This window comes from Trichosurus vulpecula, chromosome 6 (genome assembly GCF_011100635.1).
Source record: "Trichosurus vulpecula isolate mTriVul1 chromosome 6, mTriVul1.pri, whole genome shotgun sequence".
Taxonomy (NCBI): Eukaryota; Metazoa; Chordata; class Mammalia; order Diprotodontia; family Phalangeridae; genus Trichosurus; species Trichosurus vulpecula.
The window spans coordinates 93,808,046-93,833,762 of record NC_050578.1 but is presented as its reverse complement, the minus strand read 5'-3'; the positions used below and the strand labels follow the sequence as shown (position 1 = coordinate 93,833,762).

General features: G+C 38.0%; 1 protein-coding gene across 1 annotated transcript in view; it reads right to left on the bottom strand.

The window, feature by feature from the left end:
- Positions 1 to 15,129: 15,129 nt before the first annotated feature.
- The window catches only part of GASK1B (golgi associated kinase 1B), a 45,610-nt gene continuing 35,022 nt past the window's right edge, over positions 15,130 to 25,717 (bottom strand). The window contains exons 4-5 of the mRNA XM_036764777.1: positions 20,829 to 21,055; positions 15,130 to 16,712 (exon numbers count right to left, since the gene is read on the bottom strand). Coding sequence (XP_036620672.1) covers positions 16,505 to 16,712; positions 20,829 to 21,055 — 435 coding nt within the window. The 3' untranslated portion in view covers positions 15,130 to 16,504. The remainder of the gene's footprint in view (positions 16,713 to 20,828; positions 21,056 to 25,717) is intronic.

Genomic DNA, 25,717 nt, shown 5'->3' with positions numbered 1-25,717 from the left:
ATAAATATTTGTGTTTAAATTGTAAATATCTACTGTGACTATGCAGTAAGACACAAGGATGAGGTAACATAAAATTGGAGGCTATTGCTGGCAATATGCCTTCTTTGTCCTATGCCCTATGCCTGGAACAACAATGTTGCTTCCAGCTACTGTGGCTGTGTAAGACCAACAACAAGAAGACACAGAAAGGGCTGCCAACACAGATTCTTTGATCTACTTTTCTAAGGAAAATAACTTTAAGGGGTTAACAATCTCAGTTTAATTAAACATACATGTATCATTCATTTAGTTCAGAGGGAAGAGATCAGCCCCCTGAACTTCAGGTCAAACACAAACAGAAATTACAAATCACATACATTATATAAACAGATCAAATAACAAACCAGTCTATCCATATTAATACATAGTTACCAGAGAAGCACCAAATCTGGCTTATCTATCAAAGCCCAGGGGCTGTCTCTATCACTTTCTTAAGTCTAGATAACCAATAAAACAATAAATCAAGTCTTAATTTCATTTGTTGTTTCCAAGGTGTAAATGCTCCCTCTGAAAATTTAACAATCAACTCTAGACAGCTAGTAAGAGCACACCTCTGCATCCCTGAACTCCCATGAGTTCATTACAAGAAGTGCTAAGCACCTTGGAGACCACTGGCCTATGTTACTGAGAGGCTAAGTGACTTACTTACTTAGAGTAATATAGCCATTGTGTCTCAGAAAGTGAAATGCCAACCTTCCAACACATATACTCTGCTCAGGGTCCTGGGGTCTTGAGGCTCACCTTCCAGGGTGTGGGAAACCAGGGTGTGGGAAAATTCCTCAACCACCAGCACCATATCATATACAAATCAATGACTCTCCACCACTCCAGGGCTGAGGAGCATTCTAAGACAAAAGATCCCACTTTACCTGCCCCATTCAAACAAAGGCCAGACTCATTAAAGGCACCTAAGAGAAGAACAGCAAAAAAATCATGTCCAGATTACCATTACAATGCCCTATAAAGCAGGTGGGCACTGGTCTGAGAGTGGGCAAACCTTGGGGTTGAATGCACAGGCTAGAATGCTGTGTGTGCCTTGACTGGCCCTCATCAAGGCTTGGGGGACATCTGTGTTTGTCTCAACAGGCCACCATTGAGGCTTGAGGGGATTTAGAGGAGTGCACACGCTGTGCCTGTCTTGATTGACCCCATATAGGGTATATAGGGGTAGTTGACCCCCCTTTCTCACGGGACCCTGCAAGAAAGGTGATTAGGGAATTCTGTAGGAGTTGGTGTTCCCATTATCAGCAACTCTTGTGAGAAGACTAGACTAGAATAAAGTAAGACTATTAACCCCTCTGAAGCTGTCTTCCTGTCTGATCAGATCAAAAGTGAACCTGTGCTAGCAGCCATCTTGTGTGCGAGTGTTCTATCCTACACAGGCCTTAACTAAAAATCAAGTTTGATCATGCTGATTGAACACAATTCCCAATTTGTATTCCTCATCAAGGGTTCATAGCTTTCATCAGATTGACCAATAGGTTCATCATGGAAAAAAAAAGTTATGATACCTGGTCTACACAAAACGTATTCTTCATCCACTTCTTTATTTTTTTTCCTGTGAGTTCCTTGAGGTCAAAGCCATGTATTTGGTCTTTCTTGCAATCCCCAGTGCTTAGCACAATCACTGTCACTTAGTAAGCTCTTAATAAGTATTTGAATGACTGGCTAGGACTAGGTGTTTAGAGTGGTTACAAATCTGTTTCAAAAGGCTTTGAAGTAGCCTGGACTTGTCGCTTGTTGCTGTCACCCACAAACAGTAGGATGCGAAGGACCTCACCATCTACAAGAAATCCTGCTTCACCTTAGACCAGGGGTGGGGAATCTGTAGCCTCAAGGCCACATGCGGCCCTCTAGGTCCTCACTGTAGCCCTTTGACTGAATTCAATCTTCACAGAACAAATCCCCTTAGTAAAAGGATTTGTTCTGTAAAACTTGGACTCAGTCAAAAGGTTGCACCCAAGGACCTAGAAGACCACATGTGGCCTTAAGGCTGCAGGTTCCCCACCCCTGCTCTAGACTCTACACTGATTCTCCTCTATGACAATAATGAGACCTTTGCTTATCTTCAGTAAAGTATGTCACACAGCATTTACAAAGAATTTACAATCCTGAACAAAAGCCATCATGCCTCATCACATGCTCCATTTCAACACCACAATTTAGGCAAGAGAGCCTCACAGATCATGGGAAATAAGGAGTGGTTTCATTCTGGTAGGGCGCACAGGACACGGCAGGGGAAATAAAAATCATGAACACTCTCATGTTGCAGCACCATGTGAAGACATATTTATAGACTATAAAGCTACATCCTCTCAGCATCAAGACAACCACACATCATACATCTATTTATCTAATCATACTATATACATACACGTTAATATATAGAATAAATGAAAATATCTTTCCTAACCAGGTACAGGGAGAGTTTTATAGTAAGGGGAAAAGGATTTTTTTTCTGAAATACACACACACACACACACACACACACGGCTTTTCTTTTCCAGTTCTGCCTTTATTGGCAGGGGTACTTCTCTTCATTTAGATTTACATATTACATGGGCAATCAAGGCTTTGTTTCTTAAGTTCTGAACTAGAAGAGTATACTCCAGCTGGCTACTGGATGTATAGTGTAAGACTAAATTTAAGATAATCACAAGCTATAATAACCAGCATTTGTTTAGCTAATAGCCAGTGTAAATTGCATCTTCATAAATTCTTTACAATAAAAAAAGCCTGTGATATAGTGAAGTACTTTTAAAAAATAGCTCCCCATCTCATTTTTGGTAGGGAAAATAATAAATATCTTTAATTATATCTTATCACTTATATTTTCTTTTCATAATAGAACCCATATTGTAAAGGATTCCCTTGGATTTCCCTTCTGGGAATAGGCTTGATTTCATCAAGGGACTAGCATAATTTCATTCACCTAAAATCTAATAGGGGAATAGCTCTAATAGCATTAGCATTGTATGATCCTGCTTTATGTCTCCTCTGATACTAATCTTTGCATGGTTGTCAAACATGGCTCTTTATGCTGTTACATCTTTTAAGGAATCTTGAATAATGTTAATGTATGTATGGGAGACACTATGTTACAATATAACCAGCATCCCTCAAGCCATGCATCCATCAAGTATTTTCGTGCCTACTATGTGCCAGGCACTGTTCTAGGATCTGGAATACACACAAAAGAATGATACAATCCCTACTCAAAACAAGCTTACATTCTATTGGAGGAGACAAGAAGTACAAATAAAAATATGCAGAATAAATATAAAGTTAATAAATTCAAAGTAGTTAAATGTAAAATAATTTGGGATGGAGGATATTAAAATTTGGGGAGATGAGAAAAAGCTTCATTCAGAAGATAGTGCCTAAATGGCATCTCAACAGAAGAGACAGACTTGATGAGATAAGCAAGGAGTGCCTTCCAGGTATTGGGAACAGTCAGTGCAAAGACAGAGATGGGAGAAGTTTTGTGATCTGAGGAACAAAGAAGTCAGTCTGACTGGATCACAGAATGTGGGAGGATGAATGATGTCCAAGGAAGCTGGAAAGATGGGTGGGGCCAGGGTATGTGGCACTTTAAAACAGGGAATTCCACATTTTATCCTAGGGGAAATAGGAAGCTACTGGAGCAGGTTGAGTCATATGATTAAATCTGTACTTAAGGAAAATTACTTCAGCAATAGCATGTATTAGAATAGACTACAATGAGGGGACACTTGGGACAGAGGGATGAGTTAGGAGACTGTCACAATAATCTAAGTGAGAAGTAATGAGGGCAAGAATTAATGTAATGAGGCCACTTAGTAGTGAAAACAGATGTGAAAGATGTTGAAGGTAGAAACAGCTAGATTTGGCAACTGATTAGATATATGAGTAGGGTGTTAAGGATAAGGCTGGGTTATCAGCCCAAGACACTAGATCGAATCTGGTCCCGCTGGCAGAAATAGGCAAGGTTTAAGAGAAAAAGTTTAGGGGAAAAATAATGAGTTCACTTTTAAATATGTTAAGTTGAAGACGTCTCTGGAACATTCATTTTCAAATGTCAAAATGGAAATTGATGATCCATCTATACTGTCACTTCCATTTTCATGGTCCGCCTTCCTAGCTCAAATTTACATTGTCTCAACCACTGCAAGAGCTGCTATTTCCTTGCCTTCATTCTCTATAATCTATTAGAGAATTGTTGCTAGATCAATGTTCCTAAAACACTCCCTTGTTCAAAAGACTAAGTTGCATTATTTTGCTCTGTAATATAAAATTCCAGATCCATATTTACCTTAGCAAGTGTTTTTTTGTTTGTTTGAGATTAGATCTCTTATCTCACCCAGACTGGAAATGCAGAAATAATTTATGGGCCCAATTCCACTACTGATTGGCATGAGAGTTTAACCTGCTCTATCTATGACCTGGGATAATTGGCTCCTTTCTTGGGCAGCAAGAAGACCTGACCCTCTTCAGAGGGCACCATATTGGTGCCAGACGTAGTAGACACCTGATTGGCTTAGTCAAGTGCAGCTCAGAACTCCAGATCTGAAGTGATCCAACAAGCCTCAACCTCATAAGTAACAGGAGTTAAGTTATAGACCACCAACACAAGCTTTAGTGGGTCTTTTAAAATGTGTCCTGAGGAAATACTGGGCCTTAGTATTTGCATAGGCACCATTTCATTGCTATAAATGTTACATAACGCAAGAAGGAAATAATGTGCAAAAGAGTTGGTCATTCTGAATACTGAAATACAAAGTGAGTATGGTTTCTTATTTATAAAGTGACTTTCAACAAAGGAAGAAAACATATAGAGTAAAGGAAACAGAACCAGGAAAACGGTTTACACAATGGCCATAATAATGGAGAATGAAATCATCACTGAAGAAAATCAGAACTCTGATCCATTCAGTAATTAATCATAACTTCAGAAGGCTGATAATGAAGTGGATCTCCCTCCTGTCAGTTGGGAAAAGGTGGGCTTTAGGTGAGGAATGAGGCATGCATTACTCAGACATGGCCAGTGGGTGGGTTTGTTAGACTTAACTGAACTTCTTTGTTACAAGGAAGGCAGCTCAAAGGCGGGGGAGGGGGAGAGTTATTGAGAAGTAACAAAAAATGTGAGTAAAGAGCACCCATAAAACATTTTTTTTAAGGACCAGGGGGTAATGTCTTTGATTTTGAATCTGTCTCCTCTGCTGCCAAGCCAGATGCTTAACATAATCTCTCTCCAGCTGGTATTTATTCACCCGCCTGGGATGAGGAGAATAATGACATACCAGCAGCAAAAGGGCATTGCCTATACTGCTTTCCAGTCCCTGTGCCCATGGGACAGCCCAGCATGTAATCAGTGGCCTGTGACCTGATCTGAGGGGAAGGGGGGCAGGCTTCTTTCTAGCTATAAACATTTTCATTGTACTCTTAAACAAGAGATGAACTGCCAGTGGAACACATGTGACCATTCACACTCAATTCCCACAGAATCTGAGAGCAGAGCTGGACTGCTCTTTTCAGAAAAATGTACTTGGGGTAGTGGGGTAGGAGGAGGAGGGAGCAAATGTTGACTTCGATTTTAAATACTCCCTGAGGCCTGAAATAAGAGGACGCAGAACAAGATCTCTTGTTCTCAGGAGAAATAGCTGAGCCAACTGAGCTGTGTGCATGCAGCCTAACTACATAAGGTACCTTAGGAACCAAACAATGTCCGATGTCTCAGAGCTAAAGAATATGTTGGCATAGCTTGCCAAGCCACAGCTGTCTCCATTTCATTCAGTGGTTATTCTCCCACTCTGGAGCCCACTTGGCCTTTTGAAATGCAGCAGAGATTTGCTCCAGCATGTGATCAGACCAACTGTCTAGTCAGGACTTCTTTCCCTTCAGCTCTCTGTCTTAAAATTGTGAGAGATTTTTGACAAGCACTGATTTTTAAACGTTATAAATTACTCCCCCACCCCCCACCCCAAGAAGGGTGAAATTGTGCTGCATTTTTATCATCTACATGTGCAATCTGACCCATGAGGACGAAAATGTACACCTCAGAGAGTTGTTTTTTTAATACCCAGCTTGTTTCTCTCTTGGTATCATTGTCGTAAGACTGGATTTCTGCCATTTTTCTTCTCAAAGATGTAATTTTTTTTATTATTGCTGCAATGCATATAGTCTGCAAGGTTCTCCCACTTTCTGACATCAGCTCCTAATCACAAGGGGACCTGACCTCCCTCAAAGGAATTTCTTCCTTTTTTTTTTTAAATAGCCATCTCTGAATAGGACAAGAGGTCAAAAATACATGTGTACCTAAGTTAATACTGAATAGAAAAGGACTCAAAACCATCTCCAAAAGCCTAGATATACAGAGGGAAAGAAAGTTTTCTGTTGCACATTTCAAGGAAATCCTGCTACCTGGAAAACAAAATAGTAATCTGGCTATATTGCTTTTCCCTCCACAAAGAAGTCACTTCAAGGTCAGACACAGGAGCTTAAATATAATATTATGGTCCAAATTGATCCACCATTTATGAAAAAAATAGATTTCCATGGAGTCCAAGGCATTAAAAGAGAAGTAACTATCAGGGCCTTCCGGCTATAATGAGAAAATCTAAAATATTTAAAAATGAGAATTACTTCAAGATATAGATAGATGGATAGATATGTAGTGTGTGTCTGTATATGTGTATGTATGAATGTGTGTGTGTGTATATCTCCATTGCTCAAATTCCCCCTTCACTGACCCAAATCAGTACTTTATGAATTGCTATAGTAACTATCATTACTGTCACAACAATAATAGTAAATTTGAGTTCCTGTAAACTTGTGATCACCCTTCTATGATAACGATTTCAGAACAGGCTCTGGAAAACATTACACAGTCTAATACCAGCTCCATGCTAGAAGTCTTTCCAGCTGGGTAGGTTCTAACAGGGCTTGCATTCTGTTGGCCTGATCTTACAGAACCGAGATCACCTGCATGCCGGAATGAGCCATCAGAGGATTTCAGTGGAGAAAATATGAAATAAAGATTTGTAAAAATGCAAAAAAAAATGAGGCTCTGTGTGACTGAGGCATGAACTTCAACAGATAAAGGGACAGAGGTTTTGGTTTTTTTTTTCCTTCTGGAGAAAAGAAGACTAGAGGTGAGGAAGCAAGGAGGGATAGAAATAGCATCTGACTTCAAATAGTGTTGTGGAAGTACCCATGTTCTGTTTGACCCCAGAGGATTGACCCTGGGACAGTGATTGTGAGTAGAACCTACAAAGTGATAAATTTAGGACTGATGTAAGGAAAAACTTCCTAGCAATAAGAACTGTCGAAAATGTCATAGGCTACTTCAGAAGATGGTGGGCTTCATCTAACTTGCTATAACACAGTAGCACAACTTATCTAGAGGGACATGGAATTTACACGTAAATGAACCTTCCAAATAGTACTTTTTCAGCATCAAAGCTTTTAAAAAACATTAAATAATTTTTATGGCAAGCTCCCTAAAGTGTATTTCTACCTTCTTAAGGTGAATATACTTAATATATTTTAATATAATTTGCCCGTTTTGATTTTTAGTTCCAAATTTTCTCTCTCCAGGACCTCCCTCACTCATTGAAAAGGCAAGAAATACAATACCCATTATTCATATGAAGTCATGAAAACATAATTCCACATTAGCCTTGTTGTGGAGGGAGAAAAAGCAAGAAAAAAGGAAGTGAAATAAAATATGCCTCAATCTGTACTCAGACTTTATCAGTCCTCTGTCTGGAGGTGGATAACATTTTTCATCATGAGTCTTTTGGAATTGTCCTGGATCGTTGTACTGATAATTTCATCTTTATGGCTAGAATAAGGTCTTTATTAATCACAACAATTGTGGTATGACTTAGCACAGTGAAAAGAGACCAGAACATCACATTAGAAGAACTTAGTAAAAGTTCTGGCACTTCCTCTGACCTGCCATGGGGACACTGAACAAGTCAATTAACCTCTCTGAGCTTCACCTTCCTCTTCTATAAAGTAAGGGGAGTGGATGAGATGGTCCCTTAAGGCTCTAAATCTGTGATCCTATGATTGGTCATTTTTTGGCTGATGCAGGGTCTTTATAAAAAGCATGAATTGAAAGGTAGCTTAGTGTTGTAGGGAAAGCACTTACTTCAAGTCAGAAGATAATAATCATTACTATTATTATTAATCGCTAATATTTATATGGTACCTCCTACATAACAAGCACTGTGTTAAATAGTTTACAAATATTTCATTTGATCCTCACAACAACCCTAGGAGGCAGGTACTAGTATCATCTCCATTTTATAGATGCAGAAATTGTAAAGTGACTTGTCCAGGGTCATACAGCTAGTAAGTGTCTGAGGCTGGATATGAACTCAGGTCTATCCTAACTTGGTGGTCTACCCATGGCACCACCTAGCTGCCTTAATATTTGAGTTCAAGGTCTGGTTCTTCCACTTAGCTCACATATGGCATTAGGCAAGTAAATGAACCTTCCCTACAGTTAGTTCTCTTATCAGTCAAATCAGTATGATTATATTCATAAACTACCTCACAGACTCATTGTGATGAAAGCATTTTATTACTTATTATTGGTCATTGTATTACACAGTGCTGTACTATGAGAATGTAATGGTAGTAGATATCTGTGCTAAAAATACATGACCCCAAGTTGATGTACTTTTTGAATGTGGTGTTCTGTTTTTATTTTTTTTCCTATTTCCTACCTTGTAATGAGTCTTTTAGCCATTAATTCTTGTATGCTTGTGTCAGTGTGCCTGTATCTAGAAACGTTAAACCAAATCCTTTTTTCCCTAAAATCCCTCAGCTTCCAAAACTGTGAGCTGGGAAACCAAATGTTCATCCTTGTTGAAATTGTGTTAAAAGTGAGTGAAAGAAGACCCCCCACACACACACACATAAGGTCAAAAGAGGTTTATCTCTGAATAAAGTGCATGAACTCTAATAGAAGAGCATTCTCTCATCTATTTGGATCACTTAGGGTTCATTATTTGGGGTTTTTGAGTGGGGTAAAGTGAAATATTTTTCATTTGTTTTTTTACTTAATTGCTGGTTATTAGATATGCTAAAGAACTTTGAGTTTGCTGGATCAGTAGTCTCTCAAAAAGGGAGTAAAATGTGACTTACGGGGCAGCTAGGTGGCTGCCTATAGAGCATCAAATGGAGCACCAGACGTGGAGTCAGGAGGACATGAGTTCAAAACCAGCCTCAGACATTAAACACTTACTAGCTGTGGGACCCTGGGCAAATCACTTAACTCCAATTACCTCACCAAAAAAGTGACTTAAAAGCCCAATTTTAACTCAAAATCATAGGATCTCATAGTTGGAAAAGATCTCAGAAGACAGCTAATCCAATCTGTACCAGAATAAGTTTCATTTCTACAACCTAACTAACAAGTGGTCAACCAACCTCTGTTTGAAAAACTCCGGTGAAGGAATATCCACTATTTCCAGTAGCAGTACATCTCCCATCATTAAAACTCTAAATCGTGAGGAAGTGCTTCCTTATAGCAAGCCTAAATTGTATGCAGTTTGTACCCTTTATTCCTGTCTCTGCCTTGTACAGCCAAGACTCTTCCCAAGACTTTCAAATACTTCAAGACATTTTTCACGTCCTCCCCTCTATCTCTTGATGCTCCAACCAACTCCTGTATAGCATAATCTTGAAGGCCTTCAGGGGTATGCTGGAGCCAACTGGAACTGACTCATAAGAGCTGAGTCTTAAATTTTTAATTTGAGTCTTTACACCTCGGAAATTGGCAAATGCCACAAATGAGGACTTGACATACCGTTCTGTGGTTTTACAGAATAATTCCTTTTATTAAGGGGATTTGTTCTGTGAAGTTTGGTTTCAGTCAAAGGGCTACACTTGAGGACCTGGAGAGCCACATGTGGTCTCAAGGCCACAGGTTCTCCACTCTTGGTCTAGACTTAAGAAAGTGACAGAGAATATATTAGGGATTCAAATTAAACTTAAAAGTGTATCCCTTGTATTTTTTTCACTGCCTTTGGCCCTATTGCTTGCCCATTTCTGGACAATCTCCAGATTATCAACATTCTTCGGAAAATGTGTTGCCCTGGACTGCGTGCGATCTGACCAGGGAAGACTACCAAGAATAATGCCTCCCGAGTCCTAGAAACTAGATGTTTCTTAATGCAGCCTAAGATCGCGCCAGACTTCTTGGCTGCCATATTATGCTGCTGACTCATGCAGTCCACAAAAAGCCTCAAATTTTTTTTCAGAAATGCTGTTTGAGTATGCTACCCTCTTCTTACATTTGTGAAATTGAAGTTTTTATTGTCTTTATTTTAACCCAAGTGTAAGACTATACACTTATCCCTACTAATTTCATTCTGTTAGATTGGGCCCATTGTGTTAGCTTTTAGAACTTACTGGATTCTGTATCTATCACCCAGTGTCTTGGCTATTTCTCCAAGTATTGTGTCATCTGCACATTTTATGAGCATGTTAAGCATGACTTCATCCAAATCAGTGATAAGAACTTTAAATAGAAGAAGGCCAAAAACGGACAACTGCGGCACTCTACAGGAGACTTCCTTCTAATATTACATGGAAAAATTTATGACAACTCTTTGGAATTGATTCCTTCACCCAGTTCTTAATCTATCTAACTGAATTATTATCTAGCCCACATCTGTCTATTTTCTTCTGAAAGAATAATATGAAAGATTTTGTCAAAAGCTTTGCTAAATTCTAAGAAAACTATATGCACAACATTTCCCTCATCTAACTAATAATCCTGATATAAAAGGAAATCCAGGCCCAGAAAAAGAAGAAAAGCTATTGAAGAAAAGTCATTATTACCAATATTCTTGCTTCTGTGTTTTAAAGATAATAATTGTTTCTCAACTTGAGAGTTTCTTCTCCTGAATATATGGTTTCATGCATTGCTTTGGCCAACTCTCGAATGATGAGCCGTTGCAAACTTAGCTAGACTGGTCCATAGACAATAAATATAGAGCCTATGCCTGGGTCCATAGCCAAAACCTTTCTAGATTTGTAAGACCTGCCAAAGTATTCATACCACTGGCATTGACTTTAAGAACCAAGAGTCACATTCTCATCCTAATGAGGAATACAAAGGAACAAATCAGTGGAAGGTTGTATTTCATGATCAGTAACATTTTAGAAATGAATCTCCATCAAACAATGAAGTTCAAATACTTTCACTTTAAAAATATGAAAAAAATGCTAGTGGGTGTAAACCATAGATTATTTCTCAGGTAGCTGCATTCTCCCTTCCCACTAAAAAAAAAGCGTACTCTTTGGAAAAAGCTTTTTAGGTGGCCTTGAGTGGTCCAATTAGGATATCTTCACCTTAAGAATGGGGTATAAAACTCCAGTATGATTTGGCATAATTCCATGTGACTATGAATAAAAGTACCAAAGGGGGCATAGACAGGAATGGGCCAAGGATGTTGCCAGGATATGTTGCTAGGCATGCTATAACTCTCCAGATTATATCCTTTGTTATCTCCTTATTAGGAGATTTTACCTGTCTGTCTAGGTCAAATTCTATTACAATAATCTCCCTCTCTGCTCATCTCCCCCCTCTACTTAGGGTTGCCCTACATGACCAGGAGAGTATGATGCCAATGCTCCTAGTCACATGAAGAGGGTAATAGAGCTAAATTATTTCTACAGTAAAAGAAATTGCTACTTTCACGGTAACTCCATTTCATTAACAATGGATGAAAATCTCTTCCTGTAAGATGTTGAGAAGCTTCCAAACATTTAGAATCCAGTAATACAATCACCAGTTTCATAAAAGGGGAATTTGTTCGAAACATGTACTCCCCCAAGACTCCAAAATTAAAACATGCACTAGAATTTTCATAATATTCTGATCTAGATGTATGTGTAGGAGAGCTTTAAAGTCTATGCAATTAGTGTCACTTTTTTTTTCTTTTGTGGATTATGAGGTCATCAACTATATTATGACTTTCTGACATCCAAATTCTATCATTCTAGGAGCAGAACATTGGCATCTCTGCCTGACTCAATTAGCTGAAAGATTTGGGCAGATTTTGATGACCTGGGTCTATATTTCAGCACTATTATACACTATCTTCATAACCATGGGGCTGCTGGGAGGTTCAGTAGGTAGATACTCACTGGTCCTGAAATGAGGAAGACTCTTGTTCAAATTGGCCTCAGGTATTTACTAGCTGTGAGACCATGGACTAGTTACTACACCACTGCCTCAGTTTCCTCAACTATAAAACAGTGATGATAACTGTACCTATCTCCCAAGCTTGCCATGAAGATCAAATGAGATAAATATTTGTAAAGTGCTTACTTAGCCCAAAGCCTGGCATGCAGTAGGTATTTAATAAAATGCTTGTTTCCTTCCACAGGCAGGTCACAACCTTTTAGGATCTCCTTTTCCTGCTCTGTAAAATGAAGGTCCCTGTGATCTTTATGGTGTCTGACTTAAACATGCTATTCCCTGGATTCATTTTTCCTTGCTCCATAGTACATTTATTTCTTCAGTACTGAAACTTGCTCTGGATCTGCCTTTATTTGCCTTTTGCTCAAATGAGCCTTGTTTAAGTTCACAGGACAGTGTGGCAATGTGTCCATATCTAAGCATTTTTTATTGGCTACATCCCATTCATAGTGGCCCCAGATATTTAAAAGCATAGCAACATCAGTCAGACCATTACACAGTTTAACAGATGGTAAACTCTTTGAGGTTAAAGACCATGTCTTCTTTATGCTCTGGAAAGTTCCACTAGTACCTAATAAACTCAATAAATATTGATGCTAAAAGATAGCTTGTAACCATAACTGTCCATGTCACCCTGCAGGCATAAAAATATACACCCAGACTCTAAGCCCTCAAAGGAGTTTACAATGTAATTTAATTTGCTACATATACCACCTAGTATACTAGAGCATAGATACTGACAGATCGTCGAATTTTAGAGCTGAATGGACTTCAGTGGCCATCTGGTGTGATCCATACCATGCACAAAAAAAACATCCTAATATCACAGACCCAACAAGTGGTCACCCAACCTCTGCTTCACCAACACTTAAGAGGAAGAGCCAGGGCAGCTAGGTGGCACAGTCCTGGAGTCCTGGAGGTAGGAGGACCTGAGTTCAAATTTAGTCTGAGACACTTAATACTTGTGTGATCCTGAGCAAATTATTTAACCCTGGTTGTCTTAGGAGGAAAAAAAGGAGGAACCGGCCCACTCTGTATGACTCATTCTATTTTTGATAACTCTAATTACTAGGAAGCCTTTCCTGACATCAAGCCAAAAATGTCCTCTCTGCAACCATTATCCATTACTCCTGGTTCTGCCCTCAGTGGCCAAATGGGATGTCTAGTCCCTTCTCCATATGGAAGCCTTTCAAATACTGGGAGATGGATTTGAAAGACTAAAGCTGTCTGTAGATGAAATTGTCAAATATCTACATAACCAGCACACATTTCGATCAACGGATAGCTAGCAGGTTCGGTTCTTTGGTGAATAAAGATTGAGCACATGGCATGTATTGAATTAAGCCTATCTCCAATGGAAAAGGAATACTACAGTTTGAAAAAATTTATCTATTTTATAGCAGGTCTTGGAAAGATAGATTAGTCACCCTAACATCATCTATTTAAAGAAAACGAATCTTTCAAGAAGATTTTTTACTTGCCGTATCTTTCTGCTGAGGTTAATCAACCTTTTCAAATTTGTTACCAGCATATAAGTAAGCCAGGGAATGTGCTGATATGAACCAAACCACAGAGGAAGGAACTAAATTCATTAGAAATAAGCAGCATTTTCTCATTATTAACACCATTTTTGCTTTCAGGAAGAAAAATGAAGGACATTAGCTCTGAGAATTAAAAGCTTGGCCTTTAGCAATTCATTATTCATAAATAATACATCATGAATTATTCACCAATTTCATTTTAATAAAATAGGTAATAAAAGAGTGAGGATAGCTGAAATGAACAGATGTTCCTGGAACTTGTATTTATTTGCTTCAAATTATACATTAAACATTTAAATTAATCTGGGCCTCCTTATGTATATGAAGAGGAGGCCACCCTCAATACAACACTCACAGGGTACCAAAAAGGTTGCCTGCTAAATATGTATCACAATAGCCACCCATGTTGCTTGGAATTCCCACATTAAAATTGCCCTTTTGGACTGAAGCATTATATTTCCAGAAAGCCTCTATTAAAATTTCAAATATGTTACCTAGAAAGAATAATGTTTCAAATCAGGAGATTTTTGTTCCTATGTAGGGAACTCTCCATTGAGAAAAGTCCCTCCACCAAATTCTGCTCCCCTCCTTCAATCCTCACCCCTCATTTTCCACCTTTTACTCTGGGAACGTTAGTCAAATCAATACTACCATTGCTTCTCAAATTGGTGTGTCAAGTGTGGCTTAAGTCACCATCCCTGTGAGTTAACTGGACCAAAATACACTTCCCTGGCCACCACTCCCCTAAATCATAAGATCATATATCCTAGCTAGAAAAGCAACCTTAGAGGTCAAGTTTAATGCCATCATTTTATGGATGAAAAATAACTGGTGACCAAAAAGGTTAAGTGACTTACCCAGGGTCACACAGCTAAAACATATCTGAAGAAATGGCACTAAAGGATATGAGAATAAATAGGAATGCTGAAGACAAACTTCAACTACCATTTTGCCAAGGGCAAGTCCCTCCAATAAGCAGACATTTCTTGACTAAGTGCCTTGAGAACCTAGTACTAAAAGATCCAATAATATCTTTCCTGATAGCAGCATATAGCATACAAGTGTGGGGTTGCATTTTTTGTAAACAATTCTTAAATGGACTGTCTATGTCAATTTCCCAAGGAAGCAAAAAGAAACAAAAAGAGAGTAGTCCTTCAAAACTTATTTCAAAAGTAAAGTTTAGGGGTAAATGTAGAAATACATACTTTGTACTTTAAAAATAGTCAAAGGCAGTAAGATCCAATAATCACTTCCCTCTACTATAAAATGAAGATAATGATAATACCTACCCCACAGGGTTGTTGTGAGGATGAAATGAAATACTATTTGTAAAAAACATTTAGCATAGTGGCTGGCATACAGTAGGCACAACATAAATGCTTATTCCCTTCCCTTTCTAGATGCTTAGGTTCATCCATGTTAATAAGAATGAGATATGAAGGTGGAGCATTGAGAAAGGGGTGGGAATCAGCCTTGAGAATAGAATTGTGGTGAGGAGATATCACACAAGTCAGGATTTAACTCATAATATCTTCTTTGTCAGTAGAGAAATAGGTTTAGACATTACAGTTGACGTGAACTAGGTTCAAATAGCTATTGTCATTCTAACCAAATCTGAAGAAATTCACAATGGATCATAAGACAGGCTTCATAAAAAGTGAAAAACTGAATTCTTTGCCCTCTACCCATAAAAAGAAAAAACCTCTGTAAAACTATATATATATATATATATATATATATATATATATATATATATATACCCCTAAATAACCAACTTCCAGGCTAAGAACCACTTGGTTCCAAGTCACAAGGTGTAATTTAGACCTTTCTTTAGAAAGAGAGGAGCTATGAATATAAATAGTCAGATCTGAATTGTTTCTATTCTGAAAATGCAATTTATTTCCAAAAGGTCTGGGAATACTATGCTTTTGCTACAGCTATGGCAGGGTATTTTGTACAAATGCTGGAGGCTTCACAATGTTTTTACAAATGTTCTAATAGATCTATGCAGGTCATCACTGAAGTCTCTGAGTTTTTTGTGAATCCTAGATATGCATTTGCTGGTGCTGAGAGAGGTACCACATACTCTTTGGGCATCAATGTTCTGAATGGAAGGATCATAAACCCAAGCTTTGCCAAGACCTAAGAGGTCAAAATGCTCCAAGAACCAAGGTAACTTTTGGTCACTATAATCTTTAAGGTCTTTCTTTATGGTGTCATAATAGAAATGACCAATATGATACATCTGGGTCTCCTCTGCTAGGCAAAGGAATCAACGTGAGCACCTTCAGGACAGTTTTGTTTCTGTTTTATATTCTCAGTGCCTGTTATAGTGCTTTGCAGGTACAAAAAGGTGTTTGCTGAGTTGAAATGAACTGAACTTAGTCAATGATACTGACTGGTTTGACGAAAATTACATCGGATAATCTTTGAAACTATTCTTCAGTCAAGTATTTAGGCCAATCCAATGCAAAAAAAGCATTTTAGAAGTACAAGGCAACATGTATAGGGTATTGGGGGAGGGGTACAAAAAATAGCTTCTGCCCTCAAAGAGCTTACATTCTACTGGATCCAGTTCAATATATATGGAGAAAGAGAAAAGTGGATGTTTCCTATGAAGGCAAAGTATTTTTAGAAACATTTCTATAGGAGTCTTATAGAAGTAGTTCTATGTCCTAATACTTTTGTCCCAATTTTTGCATTAATAACAAGCCCTTCAAAGTCATTGATTCATAGGCAATACTTTGGCTCCATGTGCATTGATGTAGGTGAGAAGAATCTTGGCCCTCTGTTCTACCACATCAATAAGTTTTTCAATTCCTTGTCGACCTCCTTGGCTTTCCCAATAAACTTTGTCAAGAAACAAGGATTGAAGGAGCTTCTCCCTTAAGTGCTGACTCTTCAGAACCGAAACTGCAGATTCAGGAAACCTGAAAAGACAAAATGACATTTCAATCTAGGAATTGTTTAAAAGGATTATAAGCTAGCCAATATCTCTGCCCATCATTGATCCAACATAAATCATAGTACCTAATTTTCTCTTTAAAAAAAAACAAACCGTTTAAGTCACTGTCACACTACTGTATATCCTTTAACAATGACATATTAGAAAAATGTCATCCAATTTAACGACATTTTCAATATGACTGGTGTCTTGATGTCTGGGGATGTATCCACATAGGCAAAGTAAAAAGCAGAATAAAGAATCATTGACATTCCTATGGGTGGCTTGAACACATTTCTTTAATCATCTATTTTGCTTCATCCATGGTGATAATTTTCAATTATCAGGAAGAATGATTATGCTTATAGGCCATAAGTTAAGAGTAGGGCAGGTAGTTTAACAAAAACTATATTAACAATTTTAGCATATGTATTTTTCATGGATACTAGGTACACAACGAATGTTCTTATAAGGGACTCCATGTGGGAGCTCTCTACAACTTCCTCAAATCTAAATCGAGTGGGCTGAGAATGGTAGTCTGTTTGCTTCTATCTAGCCATCTTATGTTTGGAGAGGCAAGTAACATCATCCTCCTGAAAGAAGGCACAAAAAGGGGTCATTTGAGAGATCTGAGAATGGGATGAGCAGGGTGTTAAATGTGGGAGTATGTACTTACAAGCTGCTTTGAGTTGCCTGGAAAAATTTCCTATGTGAGAGGCTAAAATGTTAATTAAAAGTCTCATGCAGTAAAGTATTAATAAGTCTATGATTTGTGAAGTCTATAGATGTTCAACTAATTTAACTGTAGCAGGAGAAGAAGAAACTATTGCAATCAGAGGAGGGAGACTGGAGGCTAGTCTTAAAAACAAATCCAATCTTCCCAAAGGGAGGAAAAACGCTTTCTAAATACAAAATAGTATGTATTTCTTGATTCTTCAAAACAAACTGGTGGATGAATCTATTCTATACATAAATCTTTAATTAATGACTTTTTCATTTTGCTTTTCAGTGTACACATTATATATATGTGTGTGTGTATGTATATATGTACGCATGTTTGTGTATATATACATGTGTGTATATATACATGCATACATATATGCACATATGTGTACATGTATGTATGTAAAAGAGTTCATATTATAAACTCATTCCTCACATCTGAAAGTCTAGTTCTAGTAAAAGGGACAGCTGAACTCAAGATGGATGGTGCCTGATGATGTCTTCTGGTGACCATTATTTCTAGGGAGCTATAACTTAATATATAGGGAGCTAGGCATTTAAGGCAACCTATTAATAATGTAAGATCCTTCCTAATGGGCATATGCACTAAATGACAATCTAGGTACCTGAGTCTTCCTTCCTACAAAAAGGATGACTTGGGTGCAGTAAGGAAGAAAACCACTGCATGCCAAAGCCTTAAGTCCACAAAAAGACATTTGAGATACAGACATCTATAAAGCAGGCCATGTGGACAGTTAATTAAGATGAGATTTAGAAGAATATTATAAACATAGAATTACCTTAATTTCCAAGTGTTTTCCCCCAAACTCACGTTCTCCAGGGGTGTACAGTTCAAAAGTGCCATTTATTTATTTATTCATTCACTTATTTATCTGTTTGTTTATTTACTTATTTATTTGGGAGGGGGGAAGGCAGGGCAGTTGTGATTAATGACTTGCCCAAGGTCACACAGCTAGTAAGTGTGTCAAACGTCTGAATCCGGATTTGAACTCAGCTCCTCCTGACTCCAGGGCAGGTGCTCTACTTACTGCGCCACCTGGCTGCCCCTAGAGGTTTCATTTAAATATGTTAGCAGAAGACTGAGCAAGAGTGGCTCTTTCTTGTGCCACATGTCACAGTAAAAAGAGTATTAGACTAGGAGTAGATATCTCATTCCCTGACACTTATTAAGCATTTGACTTTGGGCGACTCATTTAGCCTCTCTGAGTCTCTGTTTCCTCATCTCTGAAACATGAATACTCATAACCCAGCGCCTCTAGGAGTGATTGTGAAGATCAAATGTGATATAGATGATGTGAAAAGATTTCTAAAAATATGTATAACGTACCTTATATTTACATAATGCTTCATGACATATGTTGTGCGCATATATTATATATTTTAATGTTATATATCAGATATGTAATTATGTTATATATATTTTATATTACATATTAATATATTGTATATAATATGTATATATCTGTGTGTGTATGTATGTATGTGTGTGTGTATGTGCGTGTGTGTGTGTGTGTGTGTAACAAGATAAATGGTAGCTTTTGGGTGGTAGCAGCAGTGTCCTGGAGCTAGCCAGAATTGCTCCTGAGAGCTGATTGTTAAATCTTCACAGTGAACATTTACACCTTGGTAATTAACAAATGTTCAAATCAGGGCCTGATTTATTATTTTATTGATTATCTAGATTTGAGAAAATATTAATAATGAAGATAAAATTCAAAAAGACATCATACACACATTTTTTTCAAAGACCTAATCGTTTAATATCTATCAGTACATCCCTGGATAGTGATATTAGTAGCTTCTTCAATAGGTCAAAATCTACAATTGTGCCACTGGGAGTACTCCTTCCACCAACATATATTGCAACTACTCTATAATTTAGACCAGGGCTGTCCAGCCTTAGGTTTTTATTGAAACAATAGACAATATATTTTGATTTGCCATTTTAGTGAGAGCTCTGTGGTAGCTCATTTACTAACGCATTTACGTAAATTTCTACGCTTGTAGGTGAGCGACATAAATTGCATGGCGGGCTGCATGTGGCCTGCCGGCCGCATTTTAGACAGCCCTGACTTTCAGGATAGCCTTCAAGATGTGCTAAAACTGAAAGATTCCTTATCCCATATCCATACTAGGGATGAGATTCTCCAAATTTATCATCATACAATACAATAACTTCTTTCAATAGACCCACATTTTTGTAGACTCTACATGGTCTAAAAGATAAAGGCTATATATGACCCAAAAAGGTGATGGGCCCATCCTAGTGTTGGAGGTTGAAACCCCACAACACTTCTCGTATCTGACCACTTCTCCCTACTCACATAGCTACTATCTCAGTTCAGGCTCCCATCACCTGGACTACTGTAATGGCCTCCTGATTGGTATCCTTGTCCCAAGTCTTTTGCTATTACAAGTCTGTCCTGCATACAGCTAACAAAGTGATATTCCTTAAACACAGATCTGACCACGTACTCGACAAACTTCAGTGGCTCCCTATTGCCTCTAGGATAGAATATAAGTCCCCCTATTTGGCTTCTAAAGCCTTTCACAATCTGCTCTCCCCTGACCTACCTTTCCATTGTCATTATCCATTACTCTTTCTCCTTCGCTCTATGGCCCAGACAAACTGGCCTTCTATGTGTTCCTTACAGGGCACACCAACCTCCATCTCAATGCCTTCCTATTTAAACTATCCCCAATCCTAGAAGAGACTTCTTCCTCACCTCTACTTCAAAGAAGCCTTCTTTTCCTTTTCCTTCAAGACAAAGTTTTACTACCTTCTACAGAAAGCCATCCCAGCAAGTGCTAGTGCTACCCCTTCCTAATTACCTTGAATTTAACCGCCTTGTATTTTATGCAAGGTATAAAAGATACAAGATATTTATTTTCCATTTATTCTGTATAGCCGTACTACATATATATGTAAATGGTATCCTCCCAAACAGAACATGGGATTCTTGAAAGTAGGAATTGTTTCATTCTTTATTTTTGAATCCCCAGTGCTTAAAGCACATAGTAGTCACTTAATAAATGCTGACTTGATTTGACATATAAGGATGAGAGTGGGTGAAAGGGCTGTCATTTGCATTAGTGGAAGGAGTACTTGTGCCAATGAAATTGCCTACCTTTGAAAGTGACAATTTATTAGAAGCCATGAGATGGCAATGGGGATAATTCCTATGTACCCAGGTTTTGCTCTACTTAGTATTACTTCCCTTGCTCCAGCGTCCTTCCCTAAGAGACACAAATTATATTTCTGTTAAAAGTAGGGCCTAAAGCCTTATTTCTCTCAGCCTTGCTACTTTCAGCACTAAAGAGAGTATGAGCTCATTATTATTATAATCCAAAAACTTACTCTTTGATTCCTTCTAATAATTTGAAATTTAAATTATCTTCACTTCGGTCAAAGAAACCTTTATTGTCTATAAAGACCAAATGCCTTGGGTCATGCTTTCTTTGAACGATGTGTGTTAGCTCCACAGTGTCTTGGTTATCACATTTCTGCCTCACTCCCTTCTGACCACAGGCATCCTCCTTCCGAGGTCTGAATCCACAGCAGTTTACATCTAAGCGGTTGTAGATCTGAAAATACAAAGGTTGGAAAAAAGAATAATAAGCCAAGCTACTTAATGTCACCAACATTTATGAATACCAGGAGAGTTTTACACGTAATCAGGGCTACACTTTATTAAGAAATGACTTGCCAAGATCAAAGAGAATGAAATCATTTTATTAAAGGCAACTGTCACTATAAATTCACAATTTGAGACACCATGATTTAACCATGACTGGTATGGCTTCAGTAGAAGCCATATGGTATAGAGGATTTGGAGTCAGGTGAAACCAGAGTTTAAATACCAACTCTGACCCTAGGCAAAACATTTAACCTCTATATGAGCTTTGCTTTCCTACTCTATAAAATTGGGATAGTAACATCGACAGAGTTGTTTTGAGGCTATAATCAAATAACATGCGTAAAATATTTTTTGAACCTTAAAAGCTCTCCATTAGTATTAACGAGCTCCAGCTTATCCTAATATTAACAAGGCCAGATCATAACTTGGCATCTCTATCCTTTACATACAAAATCCCCATTGATATAACACATGGATTTGCGGCCAGAATAATGCCTTCCACTATCTCTGGTAACAAAGGAACAGCAGCTCCTAAAGCATAAAAATTTCAGTATAATTAAAACTTAATATATAGCAGCATCACAATGAATAAAACATCAACTTTGGAAGGAAAAAGGCTTAGATTCAAATTCTGCCCCTGATATTTTCTGGCCTTGGGACCAAGGGCAAAGAAGTCACCTAAGCTCTCTGAACTACTCTCCTCATCTGTAAATGGGCAGGAGGGGAAAGAGAAAGACACTGGCATGAACACCCACATTGTCAATGCAGTATCCACTTCACAGAATTATTGTTTGGTTTCAAATGAGATGATGTCTATAAAGTATTCTACAAACTTTAAAGCTTTTCTCTAAATGCTATCACTTATAATGAGGATGCTCAAAGTTGATCCCTCCCAAAGACCAAGTGCAATCTATGCATTTTGTCTTTCTTTGGGGAGGAAACGTGTAAAGAAGACAAACTATCTCTCAGCCCTGGAGTATTCCCCCCATCTGTGGTCCAAACCACTTTTACACTGCATTACTGGGATGATAGGATTGTAGATTCAGAGCTGGAAGGAACCTTTGAGATCACCTAATCCAATGTTTTGATTTTATTTTACAGATATATCCCGCCTAAGATCACATCATCAGTCATGTTCTGGGTACCATGCTAAGCAGTAAGGAAGCAAAGAAAGGCAAAACTCCCTGTTCTCAAGGAGCTTATAATCCAATCACAGAGACACATGTGACCCACACAGGTAGGAATGTGGATTCAAGCAGATATCTTTTGATTCCAAATCCAGCACTCCCATTCCACTGGACCATGCTGCCTTCCTAACACTGCCAGCTTAAATCTGAAGATGCCATAGCTTTGTCTGGAGAGGAAGCAAAATAGAGAACTAGACTATGTTCTGGATGTAGCCAAGGCATTGGTCTGAGTTCCAAGTCCCATTTACATGTGTCACGAGACATTGCATCAAGACCAATAATATTAGAACCACTTAAATAAGTTCATGGTCACTCAAAAATCCTCACAGGAAAAACCAAATGATAAAGAATGCTGATCATTTAGACTGTGCTAGGCAAATGTAAAGATAGCCTATAGAGATTGTCTATCAGCCTATATATCTGAAAAGGGTACTGCCAACAGACAATAAATTTGGCTCAAAAGTGAACAAAAGGAGGAAAATTAACTGGATTATTTTCAGGAAATTAAAAGTTTGGGTTTTTTTTGTTTTTGTTTTTAATGGCACCATGCTATCACTGAAACAAAGATCTACCTTTTTTCCTGCCAACATTGTTCTGAGTTATAAAGCAGACACATCAAAGACCTAATTAGCTTACTTGAAAATATTATCTAAGACTGATCACCATCCTCTCACTTCTGTTGTCTCTCCTTCCTTGCCCCAACCCCACTGTCCCACCATCCCTGCCACTGCCTATTCTACCTAGAATAGACAGTGAAAGGATAAGCCAGTCATAGTAAGTTGGCTCTGTAAGGATGCTTAATTAGGAATGATCCATGCACTAAAAGAGAAATGGTACATGGGAGGAATTTGATGCCCTACATGGCTATTTACATGCACACAGCTTAGAGCAAACTGCGGGTGAGAGAAGTAGATGTTTCAAGTGAGTTGACCAGCAGTTTTATAAAGAGTCAGAAATTTCATACAAGGGTGGTGTTAGTATGGTAAAAAGAACAGAGATATGCCTAAGTGGATAAATAGAAAGCCAGGGACCTGCCCTGAATGTGGGCACAAGTTCAAGAATCTGTCCCCAAGTTGACAGAAAAGCAAGTCAGTTGCCACAAGGCGTCAATAGTTTATACAAAGGGTCCCATGTGCTAACCAATTGACACAAAGGTCATATCATATAGGCTTACCCATGATAAGTTTAAATGGAATAATTAGTTTAATGAAGATAATAGAAAATAATTTGATAACCTCACTGAACCCTTTCTATAAAGCCAGAGGTTTTGTTTGCATAAGTAATTTCTTGGCTATAACTGGATAAAAAAGAAAACATAAGCTAAACAGGACAGTATCTGGAAACCATTGATGTAATTCTGTTAAGTATAGGAAAAAAAATGAATCCAGAAATCTGAGTCTCTTTCAGCCCAATTCCTTCTCCCTGCATAAGCATTAGCCAAGAAATATTATGGAGTCCCCATGCAATTCACCCATATTTTCTTTCTGTACATTTCTAGATAAAAATTCACTGATGTAGTACAGCTGGTCAGACCTGTCTGCAAGCCAACAACTGTGGATTGTATATCTCTCAGTAGATTTTTAAGCATTCTGAGGACAACATCCTACTGTGACACTTCCTACCATACCCTGAACATTGGGCTCCCTGTATCAGTGCTGTTGACTAACGATTACCATAGGCTCATGAAAACCCATTTGCATTTGGATTATTTTTCTCTGCACTACAATTGCTAACAAAGATGTGGCTATAAAGAGCTTCACTTGCATTAAATAACAATCACTCTATAGAATATGTCCCATTTCTCAGTGAATGGGTATTTATTCTACCAATCTATTTTCAAACTGCATGAAATCAACTAAAATTGGAGATGGAAAAGATCTATTTGGGTTCTCTTTTCTATTCCCTTGACAGCAGTAGGTTGTTTCCTGTGGTGTATTTTTAAAGTGCTTTGTCCAATCTAGTTCTGAGTGACTCAAAAGATGATGCTTTCTTCCGCCATTTCCCTTGGCAGACTGCTGCAGTCGGAGGCTGTCAGACCTCACTATTAACAAATGTTTTTTTTTTGTGTTGAGCCCAACTTTCCTTGTGTAAAATGTTATCCAATTAAATTTAATTGTACCCATTCACATAACCAGTAGACAGAAAGACCAAAGATTATTCCAAAATAACATTAAGTATAAACACATTTATGTACATAAGCATACATATGTACATATATGTACTGTTATAGGTTGCTTTCATAAGTGATTATATATACACATATGCATTCAGTTACATATATGTACATATAAGCACTTGTAAAATCAGTGGATAGCAGTAGATATATACACACAGAGACTGTCCTATATAAATATATTTGTAGACATATAAATCTAGACAAAAGAGGCTTTAAAGTCCTTGTTTCAAGTCTTGCTGCTGACACTTATTAGTTGCGTAACTATGATCAAAACATTATGTGCCCTGAGGCAATTCTTTAAGACTAAATGTTACAGATGAGTGACCCATTTGTAATGGTGGAAAGAAATTCTATACTGGGTATATTCTACACCAATAAAATCTCAGGTCAGATACACATCCCCCCCGAAAAAAAGATAGCTATTTATACATGTTTGGGGTTCCTTTGGAACAATCCTTGCTCTTCTTTGTTGTACTCTTCAAGAAATGATAAATAAAGACTCCATGACATTGCTCTGATCTAGACAACTAATAACCAACCAGGGCATCCAGGTCCTCTCTATAATTCATTTTCTTTGGACTTCCTAAGATTTTTTTTTTCTCCCAGCTCTTCTCAGAAATCCATCTCGATTCTTCTATTTCCATTCATAGTCAGACTAAAAATAATCCACCCTCTAATCCGCTCCTTAAAGTTTAGTGCCTCTCTGGCTGCCAGTTAGTGGAGGAACATTCTGAAGAAACTTCTGCTTTATTTTTTTAAGAGAGAGCACAGTTCTGTAAAGTCTAATAGGGCAACTCTCACTGATACAGAAGGAGACTGCTGTTGTTGAAACACTCCCATTTTCGACTGGTGCATTCCTAAGCACTGTAGTTCATGTCTGCATTTCTGTTGTGGTGGTAGTTAGGTAGTCATCCCCAAAGAAGGTGGTGTTTAGGGAAGGTTCTTAATAAATTTTTTGTTAATGAAACACCTTCAAACTGACTACCAAACTTCAGAAGAGATCATGATGTAGCATGATGAAATTCCAATGTCTTCTCACCTCTTACTTGAATAAAAAGATATGGTTTTTCCCACTGTAAACTGCTGCATTCATCCATTTCTCATCATTTAAGAAAATGTGTGTTTTAAGCCTTTCACTAACTAAAATTATCTCAAGAATCCAGGTGTTTCTGCCAAATTTTCTGTTCATGGAGATATTTTTAGATAGATTTACTTCTACCAAGGTATTTTTCCCTCTTCCCTTTTT